We start from the raw sequence: 22113 nt of genomic DNA on the forward strand, positions 1-22113 counted from the left end.
TCACAGTTGAGTTCACGAGTCGGTCGTTGTCTTCAATGATCAGTGTAGGGAGGGTGTTTTTTGCTTTACTGTTGGAAAACCAGGACAGGGAGAAGGGAATTTAGTAGGCCTCATTTTAGTTGTGTGCTACAATACCCCTCGTTCTGTAAATGCGGGGTGTACAGGTGACCTCTGCTTTTGGAGCATGCAGGTGGCCTTCCTGCTTTGATGCGGTCTGGTGTGGTGCACTTGTGGCCCCATGCCCGGATGTGAGTGCTGCTTGTGTCACTTCCAGGGTCTGTCGTTACACATGCTCCAGCATGGAATACATTGGTCCGTGGTCCTTTCTAGATGTGATGTTGGTTTATGTGTCACTTCTGGGCCATAGCCCTGTTCAATACTAGATCCCATGGGTGGGAGGTCTTGGTTCCGGCAATGCCCACTGCAGGGTCCTAATTTAGGATCCCCCTTTTGCTTTGGCTCACAGGAGAGATGGAGGAGGAGCTGCCCACCTCACCTTGGTCCAGGACTTTGGATGGGTCCCAGCTTGCAGGATGTGGGTGGTACACATGTGCAGAAAAAAAAAACGTAGTTTCGTTTTGCTTCGTTACCAATTTGTTTCACTTCATTCATAACAAAATTAGTTCTGTTTTGTTTATTTGTTTTTGACCAGATTGAACATTTTTCCTATGTATTCGAAGTCTTCGAATCAAATTCGAATTGAAAATATTGAATCCATTTGAATTCATTGTGAAGAATAGCTACAGTAGTTGTTAAGTAGCAGGACAGCCTGCCAGCTGTGGCGTCCTTGACAACCATGATTCATCTGCTGTCAGCGCGATTCCCACTGGCAGCAGAATATAAACACACAATTGCCAACATTAAAAAATTTAAGAAGAAAAAACAGCTCCCCCATGTGAATGAATATGGGGTACACTGTACCCCTACTCATTCATCATAAAAAGTGACAAATATAAATAAAAACACACACACCGTTTTTGACAAGTCATTTATGTAAAAAAAAAAAAAACAATAACAATGTCCCCCGAAGTAAATAGTAGCTCAATCACGATGAATGCTGCCACCGCTAGGAGCCAGCAGTGAGTGCAGACCTTTTTTTTTTTGTTTTTTGGGATCAGTGGCGGTCAACGTGATTGACAATGGATTTACTTCAGGGGACATTGTTTTTTTAATGAACTACTTGCCCACCCACTCTCCCCGCTGAGGGCATGTGGCCTGGAATAGTCCTGGCCTGCCAGGCTGTATGTTCCGATAAGGGTCTTGTATGGATTTTGGGGGGGACCCCACAGCATTTTTAAAAAATATTTTGGCATGGGGTTCCCCTTAAAATCCTTGCTAGAACCAAGGGACCCCCATGATGTGTTTTTTTTTCATTTACATTTTTTTATGTTGGCAATTCTCTGTTTATATTTAGCTGTCGGCGGGAATCCTGCTGACAGCAGATGAGTCGTAGTTGTTAAGGATGCAGTGGCCAGTAGGATGTCCTGCTCTACTGGAAACAATCATTTGTTTCATTCGGGTGCTTCTAACATTTGTAACACCTTGTTACACAAAACTTTCTTTTTTTGTGCATTTCAAGTGACATTGTGTTTCTTCTTCCAATTACCCTGTTGAGGCAAATGACTGTAGCTACCCCAGTCAGTACACTCAAGTCACCAGACGTCCCGATCAGAGGAGGGTTCGGCATTCAAGACTCCCCTCTGACAGAGGAGTGGAAGCAAAGAGCAAGAGTTAGACTAACAAGCTGGGAGAGAGTGTTTACCAAGAACGATTATGATGTTGGATGCGCCAAGAGTGCTCAACATTGAATTCAGCTCAAGGAAGACAAGCCGTTTTGGGAACAAGCTGGACTGGTCCTTCTGGGAGACCTAGAAAACCTCAGAGAACAGTTGGCAGAATTGAAGAGGGCTGGGATTTTCCGAGAGTCCAGAAGTCCCTATGCCTCCCATTTTGTAGTGGTACGTAAGAAAAATGGTACCCTGCGAATGTGCATTGACTATAAAACAAACAGACTATTCTTGATCAATACACAACTCAGCGGATTGAAGATGTATTACAGTTCCTGTTGGGAGCCAAGTGGTTTAGTGTACTGGATTTGAAGAGTGGGTTCTACCAAATCCCTATGCACCATGATGAAAGAAAACTGCCTTTATCAGCCCACTGGGGTTCTTTGAATTCGCTCATATGCCCCAAGTTCTATCTGGGGCTAATGGAGTGTTTGGTGGGGGATATGAATCGAATTGAGGCCTTGGTCTACCTGGATGATGTGTTTGGGAAAACACTAGAAGAGCACAAAGAGCAATTGGAGAAAGTGTTCCAAAGACTTTGTGGGGCAGGCCTAAAACTGTCCCTGTAGAAGTGTCAATTCTTTCAGAATTCCGTCACCTATCTAATACATGTAGTCTCAGTGGAAGGTGTGGCTACTGACCCGAACAAGATGGAAGCTGTGACTGCCTGACCCTGACCCAGCAATTTCATTGAGGTCATTGTGACGGGAGTGACTTTTGGGGGTGGGGGGACCTCTGTATCATCTTCCCAAATTCCCATTATGTTTAAGGCACCCTGTGCCTGTTAAGGGGTACAGGGTGTGTATGTGAATGTCTGAGTCCTGTTATAGTGTGTGTTCCTTTGTTCTCGGTCACATGGTTGTCCATTGTCTGTTTGCCATGTGCTCCCCCCCATTGTGCTGTGTCTTCCTGTCCAGCCAACTATTATGGGATGTACTGTTTGTGTATTGGTGTGGGGGTTGGTCAATATCCTTTGCCATGTGTTTCATCCCATTGTTCTGTGTCTTGGGTTGGTTGGGGTGGTTCCCTGTAGCCCTTCCCACTGATAGGGTGGGCTGATGATGTATTTCCTGTCCCTGGTTGTGTTTCCCCGCCCTCTGTATATATTCTGTGTTTTGTGTTAAAATAAAGAGTAGTTGGCTTTCTGTTTTAAGAGCTGGGTGCTGTCTATTTTCCTGAGGGATTTCAAGGGTGTGGTCCGTGGATGGTGTTCGGACAGGGGAAGTTGTGCTATAACGGAAAAACTCAGTGCGGTCTGGGTTCCGGTTCCGTTACATTGGTGGCAAGCAGTGGGATTGTGCTTCCAACCTGTAAACACATCCAAACCATCACCGGGATCCAAGAGCAGGAGAGGAGAGACAGATACCACCCGCAGATATGGAAACAGAGGTCTTGTGGCGGATGCAGCAAGTGCTGGCTTATTTAGATGACCCAGTTTCTACATGGGAAGAGCGTGGATGGACAAATACGTCTGTCCAACAGCTGGATGAGGGTGTGGAAGATGGAGAAGTTGGCTCATACCTCCAAGTACAGATCCCAGAATGCATGGATCTAATTGATTTTTCAATGGAGGACGTTGTGGGTGATGAGTCACCTGCCAAAGTGCTGGCACTGGACTCAAGGGCCTCCAGCCCGTGCCCTGGACATTTAGCCATTCCAGAGACTGGGGATTGTACTGATTTTTTTTCTGAGGAGGAACCAGCCGGGGATCTGCCAGCTGAAGCGCTGACAACCGGACAGAGGGTCCAGGACCTCTGCCCCACACCTGTGGTAGTTTCAGAGGCCCAGGGTGAGAAGGGAGAGGAGGTTGTTGTCCTCCCTCCCCCACAGTCAGCCAAAGTGGAGGAAACTCTTTTCCCTCCCAAGCCAGGATCTGTGCACCAGGGGGACAGTGACAGAGAAATGCCATCCCAGCAGCAGATCCACAGTCTGGGAGTGGAGGAAGGCAGCCTCCCTCCCCCACGGTTAGCCGGAGCAGATGTGGGGTCCCCAGCAGAAGCGCTGGCACCAGGGCAGAGTGCCGCTGGCCTCTGCCTAGCAACTACAGTCACCACTTGGATACCCCAGGGATGCTGGGCAGTCGGCCCAGATCCCCCACAGAAGGATGAAGGCGGCCCAGCCACCCTGTCTTCTCCCCAGCGGCTGAGAGGATTTCCGGGAGAAGGACCAGTCCGTACTTCTCCCCAGCGGCGGGTATGTTCTACGGGAGAGGCAGAGGTTGGCTGGGTGAGTAACGCTTGGTGTGGGACAATTTGCATGGGGTACTGTGCGGGTGCTGGCATTGAGAGACTGGAGGTGCAGAGTAACTTCAGAGTACATCCGTCTGGGATCTACTCCTGCGTTACTCTCCTGCCGAAAGGGGAGATATGTGACGGGAGTGACTTTTGGGGGTGGGGGGACCTCTGTATCATCTTCCCAAATTCCCATTATGTTTAAGGCACCCTGTGCCTGTTAAGGGGTACAGGGTGTGTATGTGAATGTCTGAGTCCTGTTATAGTGTGTGTTCCTTTGTTCTCGGTCACGTGGTTGTCCATTGTCTGTTTGCCATGTGCTCCCCCCCATTGTGCTGTGTCTTCCTGTCCAGCCAACTATTATGGGATGTACTGTTTGTGTATTGGTGTGGGGGTTGGTCAATATCCTTTGCCATGTGTTTCATCCCATTGTTCTGTGTCTTGGGTTGGTTGGGGTGGTTCCCTGTAGCCCTTCCCACTGATAGGGTGGGCTGATGATGTATTTCCTGTCCCTGGTTGTGTTTCCCCGCCCTCTGTATATATTCTGTGTTTTGTGTTAAAATAAAGAGTAGTTGGCTTTCTGTTTTAAGAGCTGGGTGCTGTCTATTTTCCTGAGGGATTTCAAGGGTGTGGTCCGTGGATGGTGTTCGGACAGGGGAAGTTGTGCTATAACGGAAAAACTCAGTGCGGTCTGGGTTCCGGTTCCGTTACAGTCATGCCTCAGATTCTGTTCATATTAACATCAGTTTGTGGAGGAATATGCCTAGAAAGATGTGCCCCTCACTGACCTGCTGAAAAATATAGAAGAAAAGACGAGTGGGCCGAGTAAGGTCCATCCGTCAAAAGGGCCCCGAAGACCTAGTGAAACTATCATTTGCCGATGGACTCAGAAATGTGAGCAGGCTTTCATCAAGCTCAAGCAGTAGTTATCATAGGCTCCAGTGTTGGCTTACGCATACCCCTCCTAACCATATGAGCTGCATGTAGATGCCAGTTGAGAGGGGCTTGGGACAGTACTGTACTAGGAACATGCTGGATTGTTACGGCCAGTAGCGTTTGTGAGATGGAGTCTCTCTCCTGCTGAAGAAAGTTACCCAACATGCAAGCTGGTGTTCCTTGCTTTGAAATGAGCTGTAGTGGATAAACTGAAAGACTATCTCAATGGGGCTGAATTTTTAATGAAGACAACAACCCACTAACTTATGTGCTCACCACAACTAAGTTAGATGCCACTGGATATTGATGGCTAAACTTAAGTGAAATCCAAACAGAGCAGCCAAAGTACAGACTGGGAGCAGGGATTAGAGATGCAGACACACTATCCCCAAGACCCCAGGCTTCTGAACCAAGTTGGCTGCAGGTATCCCCAGCAGAGGTGCAGGCCATGAGTCAGAGAGCTGAGTATGTAGCCAAAGGAGTGACTTACGCTGAAGTCGTGGAAGACCGAAGTGCCTGCATCCTATCATACTACTGCCATGTGTCCCAGTTGAAAGGTGAGGCACTACCACAGCTCACTACCAAGGACATGCAGGAGGCTCTGGTTCAAGATCCACTCTGTCAATTAACAAAGAGCCCTCATGAAGGAGTGACCTGACTTACTTTGGGTGGAAGATCCCCCGATGCCAAGGTTATCCATAGAGAGTGGGAGAGATTGGAGTTGTGGAATGGGGTGGTCTACTGAACAGGCCCCTCAGACCGAACTGAAGATCTATAGCAACTCTTCTTAATCACCTAATTTAGAAGAATGGTGCTGAGGTCACTGAATGACGAGCATGGACACTTAGTGCAGGAGAGGACCTACAGGTACTTGCTGGTAAGAGACAGATTCTACTGGCCACGGATGAGATCCAAAGTGGAGGAGCATTGCACCTGTCTAAGCTTTATACGGAGACAGACCTTACCTAAACAAGCTTCTCCCTTGGGCCACCTTCAGAGCCAGAAACCAATGGAGCCGGTGTGTATTGATTTCCTGTGTCTAGTGGTAGAGACTGAAAGTAAACTGATCAAGGAGCTGTTGACTTTGTTAGGCATCAATAAGTCTAGAACTACTCCTCATCACTCTCAAGGTGACCCTAAACCATAGCAATTCATTAGGACACTCCTGAACATGCTGGGCACCCTACTGTAACAGAAGAAACAGTGGAGCCAACATATTGTTGCAGTGGTGCTTATAATAGCACAGAGAATGTGGCGACAGGCTTTTCCTCCTACCATCTGATATTTGGCTGGGAGGCTAAGTTGCCTGTGGATTAGACTCATCACATCAGGTGTATGTAGAGAGGCCAAATTATCAATTGGAGACTGTTTATGAGGAAGCCAAATGGGCTTCTCCATCTACAGGACAGAGGAACAAGTGACGTCATGATTCCAAGGTGAAATTGCAGGATTTGCAGCCTGGAGATTGAGTGCTATTAAGAAATCTTGGAGTCCCAGGGAAAAATAAAATTACAGTCCACTGGAAATCTCAACCATATGTCATCTGCCAGAAGTTACCAGGCCTGCCTGTCTATTGGATCCGCCCAGAAGGGAAGAAAGGTCCAGTGAAATCTTGGCACAAGAATCATCTTCTGCACTTGTCTTATGCCATGCAAGTCCCAATACCGAGGAGTGATCTTCCCACTATAGGGACTTGGCCACACAAGCTTCCCTCATCCCCTCCCCAGCCCATTTCAGGTCCAGAGGAGGAGGGGACCACTGAAGAGGAAGAGGGGGGGGGAATAGGAATAGATTGGTCCCCGTTTCTATCTGCCATAAAAGACAGCCATCTGGCACCCACCCCTGCTTCAGGATCAACTTCCCCCTCAACAAGTTCCCATCCAGAGACCCCTTCTTCTGCCAAGACAGGTCCTGCAGAACCTGCTGAGCCTGTGATTGACTCCCCAAAAGGGTTTGAAGCAGAGTCTCCAACAGAAGAAGCTTTTGAGCTAGTGAATACTGACTTATGATGTTCTAGGTGAGAGCTCCGAAGAAGAATGCTAGTCAAAGGGTTTTAGAGGCTCCAATTTACAGTCTACTAGAATGCACTCAAGAGTCTGTAAGCCCCCCTAATGACATCACCTCAGAGGGGGTCTTCAAACCCATGACCTCACTTCTTGCTCCAACAGAGTCTCTTAATCCTTGGTGGGAGAAATTTCTGCAGAATTTAATTAATAATGAACAATTACCAATAGTTGTTTCTCCTGATTAAAAGGGTTACTTTTCTTGCTGCATGTACATATGTTATATAAAACGTTGTCAGTTTGTTTATTTGGTCTTTGGGGACCAAAAACTTTAAGTGGAGGAAGTGTGTGACACCTTGCTGCAATGTCTGTTGCAGGATGTTAAAACAGACACAAGATGGCAGTGTTCTGCAATTCAGTAGCACTCACTCTATAATAACTATATTGGGTTTCTTCGTCCAATTAAGGAGAGTCTAGTTCATCTCAGATTGAAACCTTGCCCTCAGGTTCTGAGGGTTCGACGTGAGCTAGCCACCCTGTTAACTCCCATGACTTGAGGTCTTACAAGTTGCCTAGTGGAATCCTTCAAGATCTTTCTCTGTACAGCTTGTCTTCCTGCAAAACAGAATCAGACTTTTAACGCACCCCACATCAAATTGGAGAACAGTTTTTGCTTAAGAGTTTGTATCAAGCCCTCTTCTTCCAGTCTGGCATAATCAGAGTGTTCTTTGGGTAGAACTGTTGTGCCACAATCTCACCTTTTGGCTGCTCTCACCAAATCTGGTAGTGAGATAGGGGTAGCTGGATTCAACAATCCGATTAGAATTTTAATCTGTAGCTTCATTGGGGAGTCGATAACATGAAAATGAAGTCACCTGACGGCGACGCAATTCGTCGGGCGTAAGCGGAGGCAGATAAAGAAAGTACAAGCCACAATTTCTTTTATTTTGAATGTAAGTACAATTTTAATAAATATTGGAAGTTTTATTAATCTACTACACTATATGAGACATATTCTCTTTTGGGTAAGGCAACTGTTACTCATTGAAATGGTGGATCCCTAAGGCTACTGTAACATCTACCATATGGGAGGAGGAGTGGATAGCCCCTAGTTGCCAAAGGAGATAGTGATCAACTCTGGAGATGTCTCATTAAACATGCAGTTTTACATGCATTGGAGGTGAGAGTTCTGAAAGCACAAAAGTGGAACTAATTAATGCATGGAATTCACGTTAAGCACGGATTCTCATTTTATGGATTACGTTACATTTGGAATCATATGAACTTTACACTTGTATGTTTTTGGAGCACTTTGATATCAGTTCACTTTGATTGTGTAGTAATTGATGACACCTATATTTATTTATTATAATTAATTTAAGCATTATGAGCACTTTGTATTAAGTTTACTCAACCATGTTGGATTGATGTTTTTTAATATTCTGCAAGCAGCGGCGCTACATCACATTTTATTTATTTCTATTTAAGTTGCATTGTGGGAACACAATTGATAGCAGCAGCATTCACAGTAGAAGTCACTTTTAATATAGCACTTAATAGGTGCAGAAGTTTATTTAACGTATTCCATAACACTGCAAATGTTGATGTAAATACTTCCTCGGGTCCATTGAATGGCCTACTTAAAACTACTACTGGGATCAGTTGTATCTAGAGTCTTCTGCCAGTATAGTATACCTGTAATCAAATTCAAATAGTTTCTTCAACTATATGATCCATCAGGTGCTAAGGGTTGTGACCACATATTAACAAGAAAAATTCTGGATGAACCTTCTGCACACTGCTATATACCCTTTCTAGCAAACTTTGCATTTGAAAAACAGGGATTTTTAGTTCACATACATTGCAGTACATGTTTAAACTGGCCAACTGTGAAAAAGTAATTCCTCTCTGGCAAGTCCCTATTCTGCTCTGTAAAAATCGAATGCTACAGTAGATATAGTGTCACTATGGGACGTACAGACACAAGTTGTAGGAGAGCTACAAGTTTCAGGTTTGGCCACATCAATGTAATAGAAGTAAGATTATAATTGTTCTCAAATCCCAATAGTTTCTACATTTAATCCATCAGGTGCTAAAGCAGTGTGACTACATGTTAACACTAACTAAATATTCTGGATGAACCCTCTGCACACAGGTATATATCCTATCACAGGCAGACATTACAAACTTATACTAGGCGCATTAAACCTTCCCATGGATTTAGGAATGACTTATTGAATACAATAAAGTAAGATCAGTAAAGTTTCAGAATGAAAATGGGGAAAGCATATTAGGAGATTCTGATTTTTTTTGGGGTGGCTTTTTACTAAACGTTAAAGTGTTACTAAACCCACAACAGTAAAACCAGTATATATACAGTGGGGATCGAAAGTTTGGGCACCCCAGCTAAAAATTTGTATTAATGTGCATAAAGAAGCCAAGGAAAGATGGAAAAATCTCCAAAAGGCATCACATTACAGATTAGACATTCTTATAATATGTCAACAAAAGTTAGATTTTATTTCCATCATTTACACTTTCAAAATAACAGAAAACAAAAAAATGGCGTCTGCAAAAGTTTGGGCACCCTGCAGAGTTAATATCTTATACTGCCCCCTTTGGCAAGTATCACAGCTTGTAAACACTTTTTGTAGCCAGCCAAGAGTCTTTCAATTCTTGTTTGAGGTATCTTTGCCCATTCTTCCTTACAAAAGTCTTCCAGTTCTTTGAGATTTCTGGGCTGTCTGTCATGCACTGCTCTTTTAAGGTCTATCCATAGATTTTCAATTATGTTGAGGTCAGGAGATTGTGAAGGCCATGCAAAACCTTCAGTTTACGCCTCTTGATGTAATCCCCCATGGATTTCGAGGTGTGTTTAGGATCATTATCCATTTGTAGAAGCCATCCTCTCTTTAACTTCAGCTTTTTCACAGATGGCATCAAGTTACCATCCAAAATTTGCTGAAATTTTATTGAATCCATTTTTCCTTCTACTCGTCAGATGTTCCCTGTGCCACTGGCTGCAACACAACCCCAAAGCATGATTGATCCAACCCCATGCTTAACAGTTGGACAAAGGTTCTTTTCATTAAATTCTGTGCCCCTTCTTCTCCAAACGTACCTTTGCTCATTCTGGCCAAAAAGTTCAATTTTAACCTCATCGGTCCACAGAACTTGTTTCCAAAATGCATCAGGCTTGTCTATATGTTTATTTGCAAAGTTCAAACTATGATTTTTGTGGTGAGGACGTAGAAGAGGTTTTCTTCTGATGACTCTTCCATGAAGACCATAGTTGTAGAAGTACCTCTTTATAGTGGAATAGTGTACCACAACTCCAGTGTCTGCCAGATCTTTCTGGAGGGATCGTGCAGTCAAACGTGGGTTTTGAATTGTATTTCTCACAATCCTGCGAGCTGTTCTGTCTGATATTTTTCTTGGTCTTCCAGATCTTGCTTTAACTTCCACTGTTCCTGATGACTGCCATTTCTTAATTACATTCCAAACAGAGGATATTGACATCTGAAAATGCTTTGCTATCTTCTTATAGCCTTCTCCAGCTTTGTGAGCGTCAACTATTTTCACTTTCAGTTTTCCAGACAACTGCTTAGAAGAACCCATGGTGCTGATTGTTGGGGCAAGGTCAGATGAGTCTGGGCATTTAAAACCTTTGAGATTGACATCACCTGGTCTTCCCAGACGATGATTGAGAACAATCCATGACACTGGCAGGTCTCAGCTTTGCAAAGGGGGCAGTGCATGCTATAAATTCTGCAGGGTGCCCAAACTTTTGCAGACGCCATTTTTTTGTTTTCTGTTATTTTGAAACTGTAAATGATGGAAATAAAATCTAAATTTTGTTGACATATTATAAGAATGTCTAATCTGTAATTTGATGCCTTTTGGAGATTTTTCCATCTTTCCTTGGCTTCTTTATGCACATTAATACAAATTTTTAGCTGGGGTGCCCAAACTTTCGATCCCCACTGTATGCAGTAAAGCATGTTTGTTATACTCACTGTGGAACCTAAGGGGTTAATCCTCTGCATTGTGTAAAACGGCTGTTTGATCCTGATTGCTCTGTTTGTCCCCTTCTTCAAGCCATCACTTCTTATCTCCTGATAAGAGATACTGAACTGTAGGCATTTTGCACATGATCAGTTTGGTGGGGTTTTTTTTTTTTTAGAGAGTGCATGTGATCAGCACAGGGCCAATCAGCACTGGTCAGACAGAGGTCAGAGGTTTTGCATCCTTCTAAAGCAGAAATGAAACTCCTCCTACAAGCTTTAGCTAGTGCTGGGCTGGCCACAGATAGAAGCCACAAGACTGCTCTAACTTCTGATGATAAAAGATATTTAGCAGTTTTATATTTACTAAAATAATTGCATTTCCATGTTCTGTGTACTGTGGGAGACCAGATATAGTGAATGCAGGGTCCTGGGTTTAATAACACTTTAATCTATTTTCATCTACATGTTTTTGGGTAATTAAAGACACAAAACAATATAATCATTTGCAATCTGTACTTTAATAAAGATGAAAATGAACAATTGTTTTCAGTGTTATGGAATTAAAAAAAGGAAACAGCAGCTGGTTCAGCAGGGAACGACGGAATTCGATCCATGTGTGGGCAGGCTGATGGTACCCACGTCATTCCATAAATCAAACTGGGTACAACCAGTCTGTAAAATTTTTTTTTTCTCTAGGCACTAGCAGTAATCATTGTGTTCTGCTGGCCTAGAAAGCTCCCTGTTCCTCCCTCCTTCCAATGACTGTGTTGATGGTAAAAACAAGCGATTTTCTTTCCTTCCACCCGCAGTGGATGATCAGACAGGGAGTAACTGTATTTGCAGTTTCTTAAAAAATTAGAAGCAATAATGTAAAACAGTAATGTCTATTTGACTCAAGCAGGGTAACATGTGTCTGTATAGTAAAGTCTCTAAGATTCAATAACAGAGTCAAGCTGAGAATCACAATTCAGTAAAACAATTCAGAACACATATAGCTACTTGCAATTATCCTTAGAAACAGCATACTTCTCAATGAAGTCTAGGGTAGCTCTGGTAACACAGGCAAACACCTGGAGGGATCCAAGGACACAAGGGCCACCCAAGTGGAACTGTAATACTCTGGTAGCAAATGGAAATTCCCCACAGTAGCTAGGTCTTCTAGAAAATCTACATGCTATTAGGCTCTTGTCAGGATGCCAACTCTGACAGTAAAAAGCATCTCACCTGGCTGCATATCACTTTACCAGCTACCTCTGCCTCTGAGCTGCTAAGAAAGGTAAGCATAGAAACCTAGATTTCTGGAGGGTGTCCAGAAACCCAGGGAGTTGTGGGAAATAGAGTTAAATGGCCTGTGCCTGCATCTGAGCATGGCAAGTAAATGAACACTCTGCTACGCTATACTACGCTGTAAAAAGTATAGCACAATGTTGATTATCTCTTCAACCTCCTACAATGAACACTTGGATAGACAAGTGAATTCCATTCTACAGTTGCAAGAAAAAGTATGTGAACCCCTTGGGATTACGTGGAGTTTTGCCTGAATTGGGCATAAAATGTGCTCTGAACGTCATCTAAGTCACAACAATAGAAGAACACAGTCTGCTGAACATAATACTACACAAACATTAGATGTTGCCATGGTTTAATTGAACATAACATGTAAACATTCACAGTGCAGGGAGGAAAAAGTATGTGAGGCCCTAGCTTAATGACTTCTCCCAGAGCTAATTGGAGCCAGGAGTGAGCCAACCTTGACTCCAATCAGTGTGATGATATTGGATGTGTTGCTGACAGCTGTCCTGCCCTTAAAAAACAAACACCTGTTTTGGATTTACTGCTTTCAAGAAGCACTGTCTGATGTGAACCATGCCTCGCAGAAAAGAGCTCTCAGAAGACCTACGATCAAGATTTGTTGACTTGCATGAAGCTGGAAAGGGTTACAAAAGTATCTCCAAAAGCCTTGATGTTCATGTGTCCATGGTAAGACAGACCGTCTACAAATGGAGAAAGTTTAGCACTGTTGCTACTCTCCCTAGGCGTGGTCGTCCTGTAAAAATGACTGCAAGAGCACAGCACAGAATGCTGCATGAGGTAAAGAAGAATCCCAGAGTGTCAGCTAAAGACCTATAGAAATCCCTGGCACATGCTAACATTTTTGTTGATACATCTACAATAAGGAAAACATTAAACAAGAATGGAGTACATGGGAGGACACCATGGAGGAAGCCATTGCTGTCCAAAAAGAATATTGCAGCACGTTTGAAGTTTGCAAAAGAGCACCTGGATGTTCCACAGCACTACTGGCAAAATATACTGTGGACAGATGAAACCAAGATTGAGTTGTTTGGAGAAAAAAAGGCACAGCACACCAACATCAAAACCTCATCCCCACTGTAAAACATGGCGGAGGGAGCATCATGGTTTGGGGCTGCTTTGCTGCCTCAGGGTGTGAGGGACCGCCGAGCGGCACCACTAGCACTCCACCGGTCAGGCGTGCCCAGAGCGCGGAATCTAAGCCCCAGGGTACTTGTTCACCAGGGCCCCTGATGGTGGGGATGGACTTGTAGTACCCTGAGACCAGGTCGCCTCTACTGAGCACACCTGTCAGTGGTAGGGGAGAGCCAAATGTGAGGAGGTCGGGTGACCCTGATGGGATGGATGGATGGATGGCTGAGCAAGTGCGTAGTCAGACAGGCCGAGTCGGTAATGTAGAGGACGGTAAGGTACAAGGGAGCAGGCAGAGAATCGTCGGGTCACACGCCAGGTCAGCAACAGGAGGTCAGATCTACAGAGGGGCATCCAGGGAGAGAGGTCAGGCAAGCAAGGGTCTGGGCAGGAGAAATCAGCAAGGTCAAGAGCAATCCGGGTCAATAACTTACAGTATACAGGTTCACAGGATCAGGAATGCAGGTAAGACCAGAAGGCAACGAAATGACAGCTCAGGGACCTTTAAATATCCCGCCCTGCGCTGCCATTGGTGCCCAGCGGGCGGCCGCGGCTTCTACTGCGCATGCGCGAACTCGAACGCCGCGGCCGGCCCGGACCTAGTGCCCGTGTACTGGGAGGAGCAGTGCGCCTGCGCCGGGACCATCGAGGGACGGATCGCGGGGATCCCTGACATTGCCCCCCCCCTACGGGCAACCTCCGGATGCTCACCCGATCTCTCCACCACGGGTGATCACAAAGAAACCTCCGGACAAGCCTAGGCGCATGGACATTATGGGCTGGTTCCCACGAATTGTCCTCAGGGCCGTAGCCCTTCCACTTGATGAGAAATTGGGTCTGGCCCCCCCTTCGACGGCACTTCAAGATTGCCTCCACCTCAAATTCCTCTTCCTCTTCAACCGTTACGGCCTCCGGGGGCCTGGATTCCCGTTCCGGGAAGGCATCAGGGACTACCGGTTTCAACAGGGACACGTGGAAGACAGGGTGGATCTTGAGTGTGTCAGGGAGGACAAGTTCATAGGCCACCTCATTGACCATCCGTTTGATGCAAAAAGGGCCTATGAATTTAGGTCCCAACTTCTTCGACGGGCAAAGCATCCTCAAGTTTGACGTAGTCAGCCAAACCTTCTCTCCGGGCTGCAACACCAGGTTCCCTCTTCGCTTCCTATTGAAAGCCTTCTTATAGTCTTCTTGGGCTTGACGGATGGCTTCCTGTAATTTCTTATTGTTGGAGGTGAAGAAGGTCAGTGCATCCTGCGTCGCTGGAATCGGGCATTCCGGGACCAAGTCCGGGAGGAAGACCGGATGAAACCCATAGTTGGCGAAGAACGGGGACTGCCCAGTTGCTGAATGGCAAGCGTTGTTGTATGCGAATTCTGCCAAAGGGAGGAGTGGCGCCCAGTCGTCCTGAGAGAATGATGTGTAGCATCGCAGGTATTGCTCCAGGGTCTGATTGGTCCTCTCGGTCTGGCCATTGGTCTGAGGGTGAAATGCCGAGGAAAGAGACAGCTTGATATCCAGGGCTTTGCACAGCGCCCTCCAAAACCGCGAGGTAAACTGCACCCCTCGGTCCGAGACGATGTCTTCGGGAACCCCATGCAGTCTAACGATCTCTCGAATAAAGACTTGTGCCGTCTCGGCTGCAGATGGAGTCTTCCGTAAAGGGATGAAATGGGCCATCTTGGATAAGCGGTCCACAACCACGAGGATTGCTGTGTGATCCAGTGAAGGAGGGAGCTCGACTATGAAGTCCATGGAGATTCTCTGCCAGGGCCGTTCAGGGATGGGCAATGGACGTAGCAGGCCCCATGCCTTGTTCCTTGAAGGCTTGTTCCGCTGGCAGATGGCACAGGAGCCCACGTAGATCTTACAATCCTTGGCCATGTCCGGCCACCAGAAGGAACGCCGGAGAAGTTCCAGGGTCTTGGCCGGTCCAAAATGTCCTGCCAGTGGGTGGTCATGGCAATGTCCCAAGACTAAGGTTCGGGCATCCTCTGGCACCACAATCCGGTCCTCCCTCCATAGGAGTCCCTCCTTGTTCTGGAGGGGGGCCCCATCGGAGGTAGACATTGCTGTGGACGCCCTCAGGATCTCGGAGCGAAGGTTTGTCTGAAGGGCCAAGAAATTCCCTGCCGGAAGAATAGTGTCGGGCACTGGGATCTCCTTGGTGTCCTCATACATGCGCGATAATGCGTCAGGCTTCGTGTTTTTCGAGCCGGGCCTGTATGTGATGTGGAACTGGAACCTCGAGAAAAACAATGCCCATCTTGCTTGTCGTGGGCGTAGACGTTTGGCCGTCCTCAGATATTCCAGGTTCTTGTGGTCCGTGAATATCAGGATGGGATGGGAGGCACCTTCCAGCAGGTACCTCCATTCCTCTAAAGCGGTTTTGATAGCCAGTAGCTCGCGATCCCCAATGTCGTAGTTCCTCTCCGCCGGGGTAAGTTTCCGTGAAAAGAATGCTACTGGGTGAAGTAATTCCTTGGCGCCCTTCCGCTGGGAAAGGATGGAGCCAACCGCGTTTTCAGATGCATCTACTTCTAAGATGTAGGGCAGGGAGGCGTCGGGATGACCCAGAATGGGTGCCGAGGTAAATAACCTTTTTAGTGCCTCAAAGGCTTCCTGTGCCTCGGGCGTCCATCTGAATCGCGTCCCAAGCTTAGTTAGTTGAGTGATAGGGGAGACCAGACCCGAGAAGTTCTTGATGAACTTCCGGTAGAAATTTGCGAACCCAATAAAACGTTGGACACTTTTCCTGTCCGTGGGTTCAGGCCAATCTAGGATCGCCGAGACCTTCTGAGGGTCCATTGCGACCCCCGTGGTGGAGATAATCAGACCCAGGAATGTAACGCTAGCCTGTTCAAAGCAGCATTTCTCTGCTTTAGCGTACAACCCGTGCTGCCGCAACCGCCCCAACACCTTTGTTACATGTACCCTGTGCTCCCCCAGGGAGGATGAGAAAATCAAGATGTCGTCTAAGTAGACGATGACAAAGATGTCCAGGAAGTCCCTAAAGATATCGTTTACAAAGTGCTGGAAGGTGGCTGGCGCATTGCATAACCCGAAAGGCATGACCAGGTATTCAAAATGGCCGAATCGGGTGCGGAAGGCCGTCTTCCACTCATCCCCCTCCCTTATGCGAACCAAATTGTAGGCACCCCTTAAGTCCAACTTGGTAAATACTACCGCAGCCTTTAAGCTCTGGAACAATTCAGGTACCAGAGGTAATGGGTAACGATTTTTAATGGTGACCCTATTCAGCTCCCGATAGTCAATGCATGGCCTCAAAGTCTTGTCCTTCTTTTCTACAAAGAAGATCCCTGCACCTGCTGGGGAAGTGGAGGGACGGATGAATCCCTTACGGAGGCTATCCTCAATATAGTCCTTCAGGGCCCCTAATTCCAGCTCAGAAAGGGGAAAAATTCGTCCGAACGGGATTTCAGAACCGGGCAACAGATCAATTGGACAGTCATATGGGCGGTGGGGGGGTAGAGCATCTGCTCCCCGTTCACTGAACACGTCAAGGAACTTGTGATAGGCTGCAGGAACCACTTGTTTCAGACTGTCATCCCCCTCAGAGCACAAAAGAACCTGGGGGACCCCCGGGCCCGAAGTTCGACACAGTTCCCGACAATATGGGGAAGGGAACGAGACAACCCCAGTTTCCCAGTCAATTTGGGGGTTATGGGCCCGCAACCAAGGGAGCCCCAGAATGACTGGGAAAAGGGGTGATGCAATAGCATCCAGGCGGAGGAGTTCCCGGTGCTGACCGGCAATGGAAGTCATAATGGAAGGGGTCTCCTGGTTGACTACTCCTGACTTTATCCGGGAACCATCAGCTAAAAAGATATGAAACCCCTTCTCCTTTGGGCGGAGGGGAATACCCTGCTGGTGAGCAAAATTGATATCCACAAAACAGCTGCATGCCCCCGAATCAACTATGGCCGACACCTCCACGGTCCTTTCGGAAAGCTGAAAGGAGAGGGGAACAACTAAGTACTGGGACGGGGTCATATCGCCAACAGATAAAGAAGATGAAGTGAACTTACTCAGTTTCTGCGGGCAGGAACGCACCATGTGACCAGCTTCGCCGCAGTACAGGCACAGATTCTGGGAGCGTCTGCGCTGGCGTTCCTCAGGCGATAGTTTAGGCCGAGCCAGGCCTAGCTGCATGGGTTCGGGGGCATCTTCAGCCGGCAGGTTCTGGATGCTTGGCCTAGTATGTTGACCGGATCCCTGAAATGACCCCCAGGGATTTCCGCGACCCTGACCAGACCTCTCCAATCTGCGCTCCCGTAGCCTACGGTCAATTTTAATAGTGAGTGCAATCAAGTCCTCTAATATCTCGGGCACCTCTACCCGGGCGAGCTCGTCTTTCAGAGCCTCAGATAGGCCCATACGAAACTGGTGTAAAAGGGCGAACTCGTTCCAACGAGTGTCACCCATCCAGCGCCTAAAGTCAGAGGCGTATTCCTCAGCCGTCCGCCGACCTTGTCGGAGTGTGTATAACGTGGCCTCGGCCGAGGCCGCCCGTTGTGGGTCATCATATAAGATGGCCATAGCGTTAAAGAAGCTGTCGACCGAAATCAGGTGAGGGTCATTGTTTCCCCTTAGTCGGTGGGCCCAGTCTTGGGGTTCACCCTGCAGCAGGGAGACAACAAACCCCACTTTCACTGACTCTGTCAAAAAGGTCCGTGGCTGTAGTTCAAAAAAGAGAAGACAAGAGTCACGAAATGACCGAAAACGTGTGCGATCCCCATGGAAGCGCTCGGGTAAGGGTACTCGGGGTTCCGCCATAGGGAGTGATGTGGGAGGCCCAGGAGCCGGCTCGTGGGCTGCTGCGACTGGAGGTGCAGGAGCCGGGGCCTGTGAAACAGGAACAGATATGGTGCAGGCCTGAAACCGATTCTCGATCTGCAGACATCTGTCCTGTAATGTGTTTACAGCTTGCGTCAGGGTAGACAGGTGCCTGCACACCTCGTCCAACGGGGTGAGTCCTCCTCGAGGCTCAGTCATGGCCTTCTGGTACTGTGAGGGACCGCCGAGCGGCACCACTAGCACTCCACCGGTCAGGCGTGCCCAGAGCGCGGAATCTAAGCCCCAGGGTACTTGTTCACCAGGGCCCCTGATGGTGGGGATGGACTTGTAGTACCCTGAGACCAGGTCGCCTCTACTGAGCACACCTGTCAGTGGTAGGGGTGTCCGCCAGGGGTTCCAACCAGGGAGAGCCAAATGTGAGGAGGTCGGGTGACCCTGATGGGATGGATGGATGGATGGCTGAGCAAGTGCGTAGTCAGACAGGCCGAGTCGGTAATGTAGAGGACGGTAAGGTACAAGGGAGCAGGCAGAGAATCGTCGGGTCACACGCCAGGTCAGCAACAGGAGGTCAGATCTACAGAGGGGCATCCAGGGAGAGAGGTCAGGCAAGCAAGGGTCTGGGCAGGAGAAATCAGCAAGGTCAAGAGCAATCCGGGTCAATAACTTACAGTATACAGGTTCACAGGATCAGGAATGCAGGTAAGACCAGAAGGCAACGAAATGACAGCTCAGGGACCTTTAAATATCCCGCCCTGCGCTGCCATTGGTGCCCAGCGGGCGGCCGCGGCTTCTACTGCGCATGCGCGAACTCGAACGCCGCGGCCGGCCCGGACCTAGTGCCCGTGTACTGGGAGGAGCAGTGCGCCTGCGCCGGGACCATCGAGGGACGGATCGCGGGGATCCCTGACACAGGGCCTGGACGGATTGTTGTCATTGATGGGAAGACATTTTGCTGGAAAACGTATGACCATCTGTCCGCCAACTGAAGCTCCGCAGAGGATGGGTGATGCAACAGGACAATGACCCAAAGCATACAAGTAATTCAACAAAACAATGGCTGCAACAGCACAGAATACGCCTTCTGGAGTGGCCCAGTCAGAGTCCTGACCTCAACCCGATTGAAATGCTGTGACATGACCTTAAGAGAACGATTCACACCAGACATCCCAAGAATATTGCTACACTGAAACAGTTTTGTGAAGAGGAGTGGTCCAAAATTACTCATGATTGTTATGCAGGTCTGATCTGCAACTACAGGAAACGTTTGGTTGAGGTTATTGCTGCCAAAGGAGGGTCAACCAGTTATTAAGTCCAAAGGTTCACATACTTTTTCCTCCCTGCACTGTGAATGTTTACATGTTATGTGCAATTAAACCATGGCAACATCTAATGTTTGTGTAGTATTATGTTCAGCAGACTGTGTTCTTCTGTTGTTGTGACTTAGATGACGTTCAGAGCACATTTTATGCCCAATTCATGCAAAACTCCACATAATCCCAAGGGGTTCACATACTTTTTCTTGCAACTGTACATACAGCAAGTTTAACGTGTACACATAGAGGGAGCTCCCAAAATTTGAGAAGATCTGGAATCGTTGTTTATGGTTAGTCGTTTAATGGCTCCTATTCAATGGCTCCTATTCAAAAATTTTATTTACTGTAAGTCACATTGTTCTGTTCTGTACTTTTTCATTTTTTTTTGTAAAACAAACTATGAAAAACCTTAATAACTGGTCACTTGGGTCAGGATTACAAACATTTTTCAAACTGGAAGTAGTAGGAAAATTGTCCAGGATACACAGCACACTTGTTTATCTTCTTCCCGTCTGGTCCATTTCGATAAACGGCCAGACGGGAGTACTGCCGATGCGGGTGGACATTTCTAAACGTCCCCCCACATCTATTGCCTGTGCGCGCTTCCTAGGAGCCCGCAGCACCGCGAACACAGATCGCTGTACGGGACCTCAGTGTGAGGTCCCGATTCATGTGATCACTGATTGGCTAATCAGTGATCACATGAATAGAAGTAAACAAGATGTCACTTCCTGACATAATTGCTTACTACTTGTGAGATCTATGAATGATCACAGAGGTCACATGGCACAAGGTTATTCACAACAGCCTTGTACCATGTGACAAGCTGTGACCAATCACACAGCTCACACAGTATTTCTCAATGGCTGCAGGAATGCAGCCAGAGAGAACGAAAAATGATTGCTTTTACAGCCTTTATGGGTGTAAAAGCAATCCGTGTAAAAAAAGTAAAAAAAAAAAATCTTCACCCCCCCACAAGTAGTATAGTGTCACTATGGTGACACTGTACTGCTAGGGTTACAGTATGTTAAAAAAAAAACCCATAAATAATATAGAGAAATAAAATAAAATTGTAAAAACAAATTAGAAAAATTTTATAATTTTTAGTTATAAACTAATTTGGGCTATTTTTTTTACTAAAAAGATAGATGAATACATTTTGGCCAAGATTTATGAAGAAAGATTATTTGCAAAATTTTATTAGAAAAACACTTATTTTCAAAAGTTTTGGACTTTCATTTATATAGAAAAAAAAATAAAAATCCCAGTGGTGAATAAATACCACCAAAATAAAGTTTGATCTGTCTCAAAAAAATGCTAAAAAATTCATATGGGTACAGTGTTGTATGACCGCACAATTGTCATTCAAAGTGTGATAGCACTGAAACCTGAAAAGTGGCCTGGACTGGAAGGGGGTGAAAGTGTCCAGACTTGAAGTGGTTAAGCATGTTCATTGAGGTTCACCAGCTTCTGGGTTACCTTTTGGTAGTAATTAGCTTAATAGCGATACCAATCATTAATGAGCTGAGGGCTAGAAGCAATGCAAGTCCCCTCCGGAAAATCAACTGTTTAGTGGACAGGATTTCACCTACAACATTAGTTGTTTCCATTGGTGGATCATCTTTTATCTCCAGTTGCTTTGTATGGTTCCCTCCTGAGGCCATGTCATGCATGGCAGTAGCATTAACGCTGGAATCAGACATTGTTGTGCCCCCTGTAATACAGCAGAGATATACAGATAATATCATTTTCTTAAGATAATTAAATGTGTTAAAAATGACTAACTAGTGGTAAATATGACTGTAATTTAAATATAAACAATGACAAAAAAAAGATTTATTTAAAGCTTTTTTTCTCATTCTTGCTCTTTTTTTTTTTCATCTCCTTTTCCCCTCTCCCCCTCCTAAGCATTAGTCCATTGAACATTCTACATATTGCCTGTTATTTAACCTCTGTTAGTCTGGGTGGATATTACTCACTTTAATGGTTAATAGGAAAGACTTTTACATTCAGTAATTTTTGATGGGGAAATGCTTGCCACAGCTCTATTTTGTTCTGCTGAGGGTGTGTGTTTGGGGAACGCGGGGAGCCTTCTCGGCCAGCAGAACACAATGATTACTGTTTTTCAAATATAAAAAAAATCTGACATCTGGCTTGAATTCGGTACAATCAGCCTGGCTATATGCCTGAATGCAAAAAATAAACTTTCTTCTTTTGTATGGTTACATGTTTGGATAAGAGTTTATCTCAGTTTGTAAATCTCTAATATCTGTTTCAGTGTTTCTGTGTCTCTCCTCTCAGTCTATCTCCCAATTCCTTCCAGGTTCCTTAAGGGTGTGTGCTGACATCTAAATAATATAGTTGTTTGTATATCTTTACTTGAGTGATTGGTAGCAAACGAGTCTAAAAATGTTTGTGGAGATGTTGGGGGGCCAAGGGCAAAGAAAGGGTGGGTGTGAAAAGGCACCTATCTTTGCTCTGTTTTTGAGGTGTAGGGGATAAAGAAGCTCTGTTTACCAGAGTGAAGATTGAGCATTTGTATTTGCCAAGGGTGTGAAAAATGGAGCCCCCCA

At 46.3% G+C, this 22113-nt stretch overlaps 1 protein-coding gene across 2 annotated transcripts in view; it reads right to left on the reverse strand.

Annotated features, from left to right (window-relative positions):
- Nucleotides 1-20959: 20959 nt before the first annotated feature.
- The window catches only part of LOC149469843 (multidrug and toxin extrusion protein 2-like), a 169633-nt gene continuing 168479 nt past the window's right edge, over nucleotides 20960-22113 (reverse strand). For both annotated transcript variants that reach the window (XM_089668441.1, XM_089668442.1), the window contains exon 17: nucleotides 20960-21254. In XM_089668441.1, the coding sequence (XP_089524567.1) occupies nucleotides 21016-21254 (239 nt within the window). In that variant the 3' untranslated portion in view covers nucleotides 20960-21015. The remainder of the gene's footprint in view (nucleotides 21255-22113) is intronic.

This window comes from Staurois parvus, unplaced genomic scaffold (genome assembly GCF_062004578.1).
Source record: "Staurois parvus isolate SC_StPar_1 unplaced genomic scaffold, SC_StPar_1.0 ptg000058l, whole genome shotgun sequence".
In the NCBI taxonomy this organism is placed as follows: domain Eukaryota; kingdom Metazoa; phylum Chordata; class Amphibia; order Anura; family Ranidae; genus Staurois; species Staurois parvus.